This window comes from Lemur catta, chromosome 19 (genome assembly GCF_020740605.2).
Source record: "Lemur catta isolate mLemCat1 chromosome 19, mLemCat1.pri, whole genome shotgun sequence".
Lineage (NCBI taxonomy): Eukaryota > Metazoa > Chordata > Mammalia > Primates > Lemuridae > Lemur > Lemur catta.
In genome coordinates, this window is record NC_059146.1 from 12679725 (window position 1) to 12692779 (window position 13055).

The 13055-nt window shown below is 33.7% G+C and overlaps 1 protein-coding gene across 1 annotated transcript in view; it reads right to left on the reverse strand.

Annotated features, from left to right (window-relative positions):
* Positions 1 to 12800, reverse strand: part of LOC123624709 (transmembrane protease serine 11C-like) — a 40223-nt gene extending 27423 nt beyond the window's left edge. Inside the window, exons 1-3 of the mRNA XM_045532804.1 lie at positions 12745 to 12800; positions 8157 to 8272; positions 1574 to 1692 (exon numbers count right to left, since the gene is read on the reverse strand). Coding sequence (XP_045388760.1) covers positions 1574 to 1692; positions 8157 to 8272; positions 12745 to 12800 — 291 coding nt within the window. The remainder of the gene's footprint in view (positions 1 to 1573; positions 1693 to 8156; positions 8273 to 12744) is intronic.
* Between the last annotated feature and the right edge of the window lie 255 nt (positions 12801 to 13055).

The following is a 13055-nucleotide window of genomic DNA, read 5'->3' on the forward strand; positions in this document are numbered from 1 at the left end:
ATACATGGAGCATCATTCATTTCATTTAATAGAAAAGAAAGATATGTAAGGGATATGTGAAAGCAGGCACTCTGGTTTATGTAAATGAAAAAAGTGTGAGAAATATCTGGTGATTGTTTTAATGCCTGTGAGTTAGAAACTAGGAATAAGCTCATTTGGAAGAAGTTGTTAAAAAAAAAAAAAAAAAGAAACTGGGAATAAGAGCTGTTGAAGGATCCTGAAACCAGATGTTAGGATTGGTGGCGCGGGTGGTAGCGTGGCCGAGCGGTCTAAGGATTGGTGGTTGATGGACAAGAATGATATAGTAATTGATCAGACTGATAGATTTTGAGTATTCATTTATGAGATAAACATAGGGTAATTGATATGAATGAATTGGTCTGAATGATTTTCTTAGTGTGGATATATTTGGAGCTGTTTTAAAGTTATATATTAACTTTGTTATATATTTATAGTTTATTGAGAATATTAATGATGATCCTGTTTTAGATAATTATTTTTAGGCTATATTTTTTTGTAGGAGTTACAGAATAATAGGATTTATGCTAAGATCATGACACACTTTATTTGATGTAATGCCTATAACAATCATAGATATAGGTGCTTGTCATCTCATTTTTAGTTTAAGAAGCTGAGGTGGGGGGAAATTAAGTGGCTTGTCTAAGGTCATACAGTTAGGAAAATGGTTGAATTTGGAAATGAACAAGGATTTTGGTTCCAAAGCATATTGATCAACTATTGTGTTATGTTGCTATCTCATTGTTTCCTTTGTATCATAAAGCTAAGCTAAAAGTGGGGATTTTCTGTCTCTATTTTCTATCTACTACTTCTTAATACAGCAGTAAAAGCACATCAGGACTTTCAAGGACCTTGAATTTATTAGAAAATAGTAGAAAATAGAAAATAGTAATGGGATGCTATGGAAAGACGACAAGTTGTAGTCAGATAGAGTTAGGTCTGAAAATGTCCTGTCAGGAATCTGCTTGGGGAAATGGGAGATGAATGATGCCACCACTTCTCTTGGCAGGATTTGGTTTGGTTGACAGAATTACTTGAGTTAATTAGAGTGGTATCTGTCATAATGGAAGCTTATGTCCAAAGCATAGTCAAGATTCTTCTTTGAGGCAGCATATTTATAAGCAGGTGTTTTATAATCTTTACACTGAGAAGCTGCGAGATGATCTTTATTTTGGGCCATATTCTCTCTCTTAGATTGGTCATTCCTCTTCCTTGAAGAACTGCTTAGTTTCAGGAGCAGAAAAAGCAAGACCTTAGTTATGTATCTTGGAGGTTGGGTATATGTTTATTCATTTAATTTATTAATTTATTTGAAGTATTAATAGACTCTCATGTGTCAGGCATTTTTTTAGTTGTTCTTAAAATGTGTCCCTGTTATATGTTTTTTGTACATGTTTTCTAACTGACTTTCTGGAAGGGCTGACTATCCCAATTTAGAACTAAGGGAGTGGTAGATAAGAAACTTTCCAACCTGGAATGTGATTGCTAGGAACCCAGCCCTTCTAGGAGCACAACATTTGAAGGACAATACAGAGAAAAAAAAATTTCAACTTACCAAAGATACTATCTTTTTATTTAGGTCCATATATTCTTGTGAATATGATTTTTCAAACTTGCTGTCATAGTCAATGTTGTTGACTTTAAAGCTGATGTGATAGTAGTAAGGTGTCTTCCCTGAGAAAGAGAGAAAAAAATATGGTTCTCACTTTGCTCATTGTATAACCACTTTTATTTGAAGAAAATGATGAGAAATGGAATACTCTGATAAAATTTCAGGTTACTTGACATTTAAATCGTTTTGATGTCCAGTGATTGTTGAAATAGCTTTCACAGAGGAATTTTAATTAAATTATAACCTTACGTAAGAATGTATTCAGAATTTTTAATGTAAAAATTAATGTGCCAGCTCTCATCATTGGGCAATCTGGAGACAGATATGCTACTCTGAGAAGAAATTACATTAAAGTACAGATAATTACTGTACTTGTTTTTTGTGATCATCACAGATTACATTTAGAAAAATCAGTAAAGTCGTAGGAAATTACCTAGGAAATTAAAATGAATAAAGTAAAATAAAGCATGACTTGTAAGTACTGCATATTAAGTAAACAGAAGAAAGAAATAAAATCTATAACTTTAATTAATTATTTATTTATTTTTAGTTTTAGAGACAGTGTCTTACTTTGTTGCCTAGGCTGGAGTACAGCGGTGCTTTCATAGCTCACTGTAACCTAGAACTTCTGCGCTCAAGCAGTCTTCCTGCTTTAGCCTCTTGAGTAGGTAGGACTACATGTGCATGCCATCATGCCTGACTAATTTTTAAAATTTTTTGTAGAGATGGGGTCTTGCTATGTTGCCCAGGCTGGTCTCAAACTCCTGGTCTCAAGCAATCCTCTCTCCTTGGCCTCCCAAAATGCTGGGATTACAGGTGTGAACCACTGAGCTCAGCCATGAAAAGCTGAGCTATAATTTCTATAATTTTAGAAAATCAAAGCAAAGGAAATAGGATGAAGGCTAGATTGGACTGTACCATTTGAGCACATCTAAGATAGTAGAAAATAAAATTCTTGTAAAATTTTCAGGTCCCATTTTATTGCTTCACTCTGCAGATGGGGAGGGCACAATGAAAGAGAGGAAGAGAAAGGGAGGAAGAGAGATGAGAGAGAAGAGAGAAGGGGATAGGTGAGAAAGACAAAGAAGAAAAAAGAGGGAGAGAGAAAGGGAAGTGCATTTTGTAATGTTTTGAGAAAATTTTACATGTCAGTGGCGGCAGTAAATTATTTGGAAAAGTATTTCATGTCCATTCAAAAATAATCAAAGAAATGCAAAGTAAAATGAGATAATATTTTTCTTGGATTAAGTTGGCAAAGATGATAAAAAAAAATAATATGCAGGCACTCTTATAGTCTGCCAGTGAGAATGCTAATCATAATACATTTTTGGAGGACAATTTGGTCATGTTATCAAAAGCCTGAAATATATTCTTATCTTTTCATCCAATGATTTCTCTTTTTGTAATATATTGTCAATACAATGAGTTCTGCAGAAATATATATATAAACATGAACTGTTCTAAATAACATAAAAAAAATAGAAACAACCTACAGCTTAAAGTAGGAAGCTAGTAAAATATATTATGGTCTACTTATGTAATTAGATATTATATTATTGCTAAAATTATGTTTTAGAGTAATATTAACATAATGAAACATGTACATGAAAAGGAGGAAAAAAAGATAGGAAGGAAATGTGCCAAAATATTACATGATTCTGACTAGAAGGTAGAATTATTGATAGGTTTCTATATTCTTATTTATGTTTTTCTATATTTTACATATATCTAAATCAATGTTATCATATCGATTAGAAAAATAATTTTTAAAGGAAAGTCTTCTTTGTCTATAATTACTCCTCTTAACTACTGATGTTCTATTCCTTTCTCCCTGACTTTAATTTTTCCCATCTTTCTTTAATGTCTGTTCTTATATTTCTTTACATAGTATTCCCTTGTCACAAGTCTTATTTAAAACAATTCCAAAGGAATATAACATTTTTGTTTTTATATATTTCTTAGCACAAATACTATATAACTTCTTATTTTTCTATTAGAAATATCAGGATTGTGAATCCACGGGCCTTGAGGCAGTATTAGGTTATGTTAAATGTTGGACTGCTAAATGAATTCCAGACGCAACAACGTAAATCCATTCTATAAATTTGTTGTTCTATTAAAGCACTTAGTACTGAATTAGAAGGTAGAGTGGTAAATTCAGTGCTACCATTGACATGTCATCAAACAGGATTAGCTTCTTTCCTTCAAATATAACCCAGACCTTGAGCAGAAAAATAATTTATGATGTAGGGTCTCTTTTAAATATTATTTTGATTATTGTTTATTCCTAAAAGAGTAATATTTTTCAAATAATCCAGGTAAGATTATAGGTTAGGATTAAGAGCTCCAGAGAGAAATAGAGCCTCACTAATTCTTCTCTTTGTATTTCTAAAAATTTACTGTAAAATCTAAAAATGTTATGCAAAGAAATGGATTTATGTTGACTTTTTAAAAGATTCAAATTCTTATGAGAAGTATAATTTTTATTTTTAATTTGCATGAATTATTTCATTTTTTAGTTAGATCCATACATACTTGCATAAACTTATAATTAACTGATAACAGTATCGATGCACTTGTCCCTGTATGATTCCACACCTAGATCTTTCTCACATATGGTGACTTATTTACTCAAAACTGGGTTCTTGTGGCAGCCAATCACTCCCATTCTTGGCTGCATTTATCTTAGAAGATGGGTCACCTTGCATACCCCCAGCTTGGTTCTTAGCTTCTGTTATTTATATTTAAGACTTGCTGAGAGTAGTTCTCCAGGATAAAATCTCCCAAATGTGCCTCTGAAGAGTCAGAGAGATGCTTTTTATAGAATCTATTAGTTAACATTAAACTTGGCATTGAAGAGACAGTCTAGGAAAAGTAACTCACACATTTATCATTTTGGCCCTTGGCTAAAAAGGAAGAAGACGAAGCAAATAAATTTAAATTTGAAAAGATATTGTTTTTGCCTGGATTTTGATGCTTTCCCTTTCATTTCCTATTCCTTAAAAGTAAAGCTGCTAAGAGTTTCCATTTATAATTAGTATAGGAGTATTTGGAGACAGTGTCCTGAAATAGAAATGGTGAGAAAATCAGCAAGAAAGTTTTAAGTTTCCCCAGGCATATCCAGAAACCTTACTGACAATCTCATCTCTCAATTTCCTCACCAATTCCTCACGACTTAATCTACTGAAATCTAATGTTAACTTCCTATGGCAGAACTATGTGTTATGTCTTGATATCTGTTATTCCCTTTCCCTGTGGTGATACAATCTATTACTTTTAACTGAGCAGATGCTATCCCAACATAAAAATTACATTTTCCAGCCTCTGTCACATCTAGGAGAGACCCAGTACATCTAAGTTCTGACAAATGGAATGAAAGGAAAAGTGGTGTGTATGTAGCTCCTGAAATGTTTTCTTACTGACAGATGGTATATTCTTCTCCTTTCTATTCCATCTTCTGGCTGACTGGAATGTGGGCATGATGGCCATAACTGGCACAGCCACCTTGGACATTGAGATGGCCCTGGTAGTGTAGGTTGTGCATGGTAGGGCAACAAGATTGAAGGAGCTTGGGTCCCTGACACTTGGAAGTGAATATGAGAATCTGGGTCATTGATTTCTGAAGTTATTTGCATCTGAATCTTATATGTGCATATGCTTTTCTCCAGGTCAGTGGGTATTAATCTTGGTTGCACACTAGAATCACCTAGAGAGCTTTGAAAATTACAGTTTCCTTTCCAGACAGCATCTTTGGGAGTGGGACTTTGTACTAATATTTTTTAAAGCCTTTCCAGGTGACACTAAGGTATAATCAGTGTTAAAATTTAATGCTCTAGAACAGCATTGGTAAACTATGGCTTGTGGGTCAAATCTATACTACTGCCTGTTTTGGGGTGGCCTATAAGCTGAGAATGCTTTTTACATTTTAAAAATTTGAAAAAGTCAGAATAAGAATAATATCTTGTGACATGTGAAAATTATATGAAATTCAAATTTCAGTGTCCATAAATATTTATTTATTTATTTATTTCAGGATATTATGGGGGTACAAACATTTTAGTTACATGTTATGACTTTGCCACACCCAAACCATGATTTGAGGCGTGCCTTTTCCCCCCTAACAATGCTCACCGCGTCCATTAGTTGTGAGTTTACCCACACCCAACCCCCTAATCCCTGAAGAATATAACTACTGTGTGAGCACCATAGTGTTGATCAGTTAGTGGCAATTTGATGGCGAGTACATGTGGAGCCTATTCTTGTGTTCTTGTGATACCTCACATTGGAAGATGGGCTCAAGCTCTATCCAGGAAAATATAAGAGGTTCTAGATCACTGTCATTTCTTATAATTGAGTAATATTCCATTGTATACATATACCAAATTTTAATCCACTCATGAATCGATGGGCACTTGGGTTGTTTACACATCCTTGCAATAGTGAATTGTGCTGCCATAAACATTCGGATACAGATGTCTTTATTATAGAATGTTTTTTGTTCTTTTGCGTAGATGCCTAATAGTGCTATTGCTGGATCGAATGGTATTTCTATTTTTAGCTCTTTGAGGTATCTCCAAATTCTTTTCCACAGAGGTTGCACTAATTTGCAATCCCACCAGCAGTGTTCAAGTGTTCCTATCTCACCACATCCTCTCCAGCTTTTGTTGTTTTGGGATTTTTCGATAGAGGCCAGTCTCACTGGGGTTAGGTGATATCTCATTGTGGTTTTGATTTGCATTTCTCTAATGATTAGAGATGTTGAGCACTTTTTTTTATATGTTTGTTGGCCATTATTCTTTCTTCTTTTTAAAAGTTTCTGTTCATGTCCTTTGCCCATTTATTGATGGGGTTTGATTTTTTTCTTGTTGATTTTTTAAAGTTCTACATGGATGCTTGTTATCCCTTTATCAGATGTGTAGAGAACAACTATTTTCTCCCATTCTGTAGGCTGTCTATTTGCTCTAATGATAGTTTCCTTTGCCGTGCAAAAAGCTTTTTAATTTGATCAGGTCCCATTTATTTATTTTTGCTGCCGCTGTGATTGCTTTGGAGGTCTTCTTCAAAAATTCTTTGCCTAGGCCAATGTCTGAAAGGCTCTATGTCTTCTTCTAGGATTCTTAAGGTTTCATGCCTTAGGTTTAAGTCTGTTATCCATCTTGATTGATTTTTGTAAGAGGTGAGAGATGGGGATCCAGTTTCAATCTTCTTCATGTAGCTATCCAGTTCTCCCAGCACCACTTATTGAAAAGAGATTCTTTCCCCCAGTGTATATTTTTGTCTGCTTTGTCAAAGATTAAATTACCATATGTGGATGGTTTCGTCTCTGGATTCTCAGTCCTGTTCCAAAGGTTTATATCTCTGTTCTTGTGCCAGTACCATACTGTTTTAGTTACTATAGCCTTGTAGTACAGCTTGAAGTCTGATAGACTGATACCTCCCAGTTTGTTCTTTTTTTTTTAAGATTGCTTTGGCTATACGAGGTCTTCTCTGGTTTCATACAAAGCACAGAATTATTTTTTCTAGATCTGTAAAGAATGATGATGGTACTTTGATAGGGATTGCGTTAATTCTATAGATCACTTTAGGTAGTGTGGACACTTTAATGATGTTGATTCTACCAATCCATGAGCATAGTAGATTTTTCCATCTATTTACATCTTTACATATTTTCATATTTAACAAAGTATTCTCTTGTGGGACTGCAGGAAAATTTTATTCTTATAAAAATGTCCTTGTCCTTTAAAAGATTAGGAAAGAGTGGATTAAAGAAAGTAATAAGAACAGGACACAGAGAACATGGCACAAAGAGCTACTTTTTAAAAAAATTAAACTCGATACCATAATTTTTTCTATTTTATGCAAAATCTATATAGAAAAATCTGTACTGACTGTTATTTTTTCTTTCACCCCTCAATATTAGGGAATACCCTACTTTTTAGGGAGAATTTTATGAGAAGAAAACATTGTATGGAGAAAAAACATAGACTTTCAAATTTTATATTTAACTGTTTTATATTTTATTTTATAGTTTTGTTTATTCATTGATTCTCTCTCCAGACTTTTAAGTTCAGCATGGGTAGAGATTGTGACTATTTTATTCCTCAATGTATTTCTAGTACCTAAATCTTTCCCAAGAAGGAAAAAAGAAAGTACATGAACTCTCTGGTTTTAAACTGCCTTATGCTAAAGTTTGCAAAAGGACAATGTCTGCACCAAGGACATTTTTGGAGGTTAATGGTATATGTAGTACCTTAATTGTGGTGATGGTGTCACAGGTGTATGCATATGTCAAAACTCCCCCAGATTTATACATTAAACATGTGCAATTTTTTGTATAACAATTTTACCTCAATACAACTTTTTAAAAAAGAACAAAGTCTTCAGTAATGTTAGTAACCATAAGAAATTCTCTGCCAAATAATCCCATCACATTTCTTTCTCTCGCCTAGTCTCAAAATTCCTAATTTCACCTATATACAATCTATAAATTGATGTGACTGGAAAGCCAGACATAATGAGTACTTACCATAAGCAACAAAATAGACAATGAGTCCAATGACTACTGCAGCAATCACCGTCATTAAGATACCCAGGATAATCTTTCCACACCTTGTGAGTTTCATTTTTGTGTTTGACTCTGTTCTTCTGAACAAAAGGGACAAAAAAGCAACTGTCAATATGAGCTTGATACAGGACTCTCAGAATTGAGATTTGAAAATAGTCACAAATAGATTTGATATTAAATGTAAAAGTATTATTTTACATTAATTATGGATTCAGTTTACTGCTGAGCTTGGAAAACAAAGTGTAGAATAAGTGAATATAATATTTGGCCTGCTTATTTTTCAGCACATATGAATAATAATGGTAATACTAAAATAATATTCATTCATTTGTTCAGCAAATATTTGCATATGTCCGCTATGTGCTGGTCACTGTTGTAAGAAAAAGGATCTCTTTCCTTGTGGAGCTTATGTTCTACTGAATGGAGATAACAAAGAAAAACATAGCTAATAAGTAAAATACATGACCAATAAAAAGGTATTAAGTGTTATAAAAAATAGTAGAGCTAGGCAAAGAAGATAAGAAATACGAATGTGTGTGTGAGGTAGTGGTGGGGGCAGGATGCAATATTAAAAAGTGGTCAAGGTAAGTCTACTGAGAAGGCAAAATCTGAGCAGAGTACAGACAGGCCAGGGGATTATATGTATAGTTATCTAGAACAACTCAATGAAGGCCCTGAGGTTAAGAGCATGCTTTGTATGTTTGATATTAATAGTATGGCTGGAGTAGTCAATGAGGGGAAAAGTAGTAAGAAAGTAAATTTGGGAGGTACCAAGGAAGGCCCAGATCTTGTAGAGCCTTATGAGCCATGGTAATAATTTTGTTTGTCCTCTGAGTGAAATGGGAGCATTGGCTGGCTTTGAGCAGAGGACTGTGATAATCTCACCTAACGTCTTCATGGGATCCTCCTGACTGCTGCAAAGAACAAATTTTAGAGAGCAAAGATGGAAGTAGAATAACAAAACAAGCAGTGATTGCAATAATCCAAGCACAAGATGATGGAGATAGTAAAAGTGGAGGAAATGAAAAGGGGTTGAAGTTTACATATGTTTTGAACATAGAGTTGACAGTACTTCCTGATGGGTTGGTATGGAATGTGAACAGAAAAGAGGAGTCAAGGGTGGTTTCTAGGTCTTTAGTTTGAGAACTTGAAAGGTGGAGTTGCTATTGACTGAGAGGAGAAGGCTGTTGATGGAGCAGGTTTTGTGGGGATGACTATGAGTTCAGTCCTTTATTTTGTGTTTGGGATATCCACTAGTCATTCAAGTGGAGATGCAGGTTGGACATACAAGTTTGGAGTTTGGGACAGAAGTCTGGACTGGTGAAATAAATTTGGCATTCATCAACATGTAGATTAGGCTCTGGGATTATATGAGATTACCAAGGGGGTAAGTATATATAGTGAAGAAGACCAAGTTTTGATCACTTGGGTACTCCTTCAATAAGAGATCATGGAAAAGAGGAAGACCCAGCATAGGATACTGAGAGGAAACATCCAATGAGATAGGAGGAATGCTACCAAGAGAAAGTGGTGTCCAGGAAGCCAATAGAAGTGTATCAGGGGTGAGGAAAGGAATCAGCTGTGTCAGATGTTGCTGATAGCTCAAATCAGATAAGCAAATGAGCCCTGAAATTTGGCCGCTATAATAGTATTATAGGGATAATTGGTGATCTTGATGAAAGAAGTTTTAAGAGTAGAAAAGGCATGAGACTGGTGAGAGGTGGTTTAAAAGAAAATGGAAGTGGAGGAACTACAGACAGTGACCATTGACTACTCTTTCAAAGAGTTTGCTAAAAAGGAAAGCAAAGAAATGGGACTATATACATGGTGGAAAAAACGAGATCAAGAGGTTTCATTTTGTTGTGGAAAATTTCCAATATACATAAAGGTAGAGAGAATAGTTTAATGAACTCCTATAGACCCATCACATAGGTTTAAAAACTATTAACATTTTGTAATATTTACTACTTCTATTTTTCTGAAGTATTTTAAAGTAGTTGACAGTTTACACTAGTTGCATAATTGTATTATGACATTTACCCCTAAATAATTTATTTTCTCCTTAAAAAGGGCATTTTTATATGACCCTTGTCATACCTAATGAAATTACCAGCAATTTCTTAATAGCCTCTAATACCAAGTTTATATTTAAAGATCTCTACTTGTCCTCAAAATGTTAATTACAATTTTTTTGTTTAAACAAAGTTAATACCAAAATCTCCACATTGCATTTTGTTGTTGTATTTCTTATGTCTCTTTTAATTTGAACAGCTTCCATATTCCATCTTTTTTTTTCTTTGTTACATTGACTTGTTGGAGATACTAGGTCAGTTATATTACAGAATGTTCTTCCTAAGAGAAGTTTGAGTATTTATTTTTCAGAAATTTTAATTAAACATTTTATTTTGAGACAATTATAGACTCACATGCAGCTGTAAGACATAATATAGAGCGTCTCCTTGTACCCTTTACCCAGCTTTCCCCAACAGTAACAACTTACAAAACTATAGTATAATATCACAACCAGAATATTTACATGGATGCATCCAAGATACTGAACATTTCCATCACAAGGGTCCCTCGTGTTGCCCTTTTATAGCCACACATGCTTGTCTCCCGCTCCCTTTCCCGCTTTAACCTCTGACAACCATTAATCTGTTTTCCCTTTCTATAATTTTGTCATTTCAAGAATATTACATAAATGGAATCATACAAGATGCGACCTTTTGGGATTTCCTTTTTTCTTTTTCACATGGCAAAATTCTCTGGAGATTCATCCAGGTTGTTGCATGTAGTAATAGTTCTTTAAAAAAAATTTTTTTTTTAAATTGCTGAAAACTAATTCACGGTTTAGATATACCACTGTTTGCTTAATCATTTACCCACTGAAGAACACCTAGGTTGTTTTTACTTTGGGGCTGTTAGGAATAAAGTTGTTATAAGCATTTGTGTATAACTTTTAATATGAATATATGTCTTCATTTCTCTGCAATTTCTGGTTTGTATGGGAGTTGAATGTTTAGTTTTTAAAAAACTGCCAAACTATTTTCCAGAAAGACTGGACTATTTTATATTTCCATCAGTAATGTATGAGTGATCCAGTCCCTCTGTATCCTTATTAGCATTTGTTGTTGTTAGTATTTTTTAATTTTAATTATTCTGATAGGTATGTAGTGATAGTCCACTGTGGTTTTAATTTGCATTGACTGTGGAAGTAAGTTATCAAAAAAGATAAAATTAAAAAAACATTTGCATTGACTAATAATGTTGAATATCCTTACATGTGCTTATTTAAAATCTGTATATCCTCTGAAATGTCTGTTTGTCTTTTGCACATTTTTAAATTGGATTTATTTTTTACTGTTACATTTTGAGAATTCTTTATGTATTCTAGATACTAGTCCTCTGTGGGATTTGTATTTTACAATACAAATTTTTTTCCCAGTCTTTAGTTTGTCTTTTCGTTTTCTTAACAGAGTCTTTCATAGAACAAATGGTTTTAATTTTAATGAAATCCAATTTATCAATTTGTTGTCTTATGTATCATGTTTTTGTTGTCAGGTCTAAGAATACTGTTTAGCCCTAGATTCCAAAGATTTTCTCCTACAAATTTTTTCTAAGAGTTTTATAGTTTTACATTTGGTTCCTTGATCCATTTAGAGTTAATTTACATATAAGGCATAAGACTTAGACTGAGGTTAATTTTTGTTCCTTTAGGTATCTACTTGCTTAATCGCCATTTACTGAAAAGGCTCTCAGGTCTCCTTCATTGAATAGCTTTTGCACCTTAGTCAAAAATCATTTGGGTGTATGGGTCCATTTCTGTGTTCTTCCTTCTATTCAGCTGAATCTATGTACCACAGAGTCTTGATTATTGTAGCTATATATAATGTCTTGAAACCAGGTAGATTGATTAATTCTACTTTATTTTCTTTGTCAAAATTATTTTTAGCTATTCTAGTGCTTTACTTTTCCTCATAAACTTCAGAGTAATCTTGTCTATATCTACAGAAAAATCTTGCTTGAATTTTGGTAGAAATTGGCAATAAAACTGTCTGTCAATTTAGAGAGAATTGACATCATAACCATGTTGAATCTTTCAATTCATGAACACAGTATGTCTCTCTAGATGCTTCATTTCTTATATCAGTGTTGTAGAGTTTTCAGCATACAAGTCTTGTACATGTGTTGTTACATTTATATTTAAGTATTTTCATAGTAAAATTATTTTTTTTAAAAATAAAATCCCCCAAACAGCTTCAAGTTTTGGCACTTATACACATACAAATTATGATTGAAAGTTTTCTCACAAAAAAATTCATCAGCAAAACAAACTCTAATGATTAGAATTTATCCATCTTACTTTTACATTTGTTTTTCTCTTATTTAGGATTTACATTACTCCTGGTTCCACAAAAAGGTTAAGGGAGCAACTCATTTTTTAAAACTTCAAAATACAAATTGTTACTTTAATGAATTTGGTCCCTTGAGGAAATTTACCTGAGGAGCAATGGCAAGCCCGCCTGCTGCCCACCCCCCTCCAGCCTACCTGTTCTGCAGAGGTGTCCATGTGTCCTGTCTCCGCTGAGGCTGTCCCTTAGCCATCTTCTCCTCGAGTGCTAGCCAGCACAGTCATTCTCCACCTATTTAGCTTACAAGATTCCATGACTTTTATTTGTTTTATAATAATGGTATAATGATAATACTTAGCACTTACACAACTTTTCATCTTCAAAGTGCTTTCCAAACATTTATTAATTAATTTTACATTAGTAAAACATGAGCTGTATATATGCCACTCCATAAATAATAACTAATCATATGACTCAAGTGGAGGCAAAATTTAAAACTCTGTTGTGG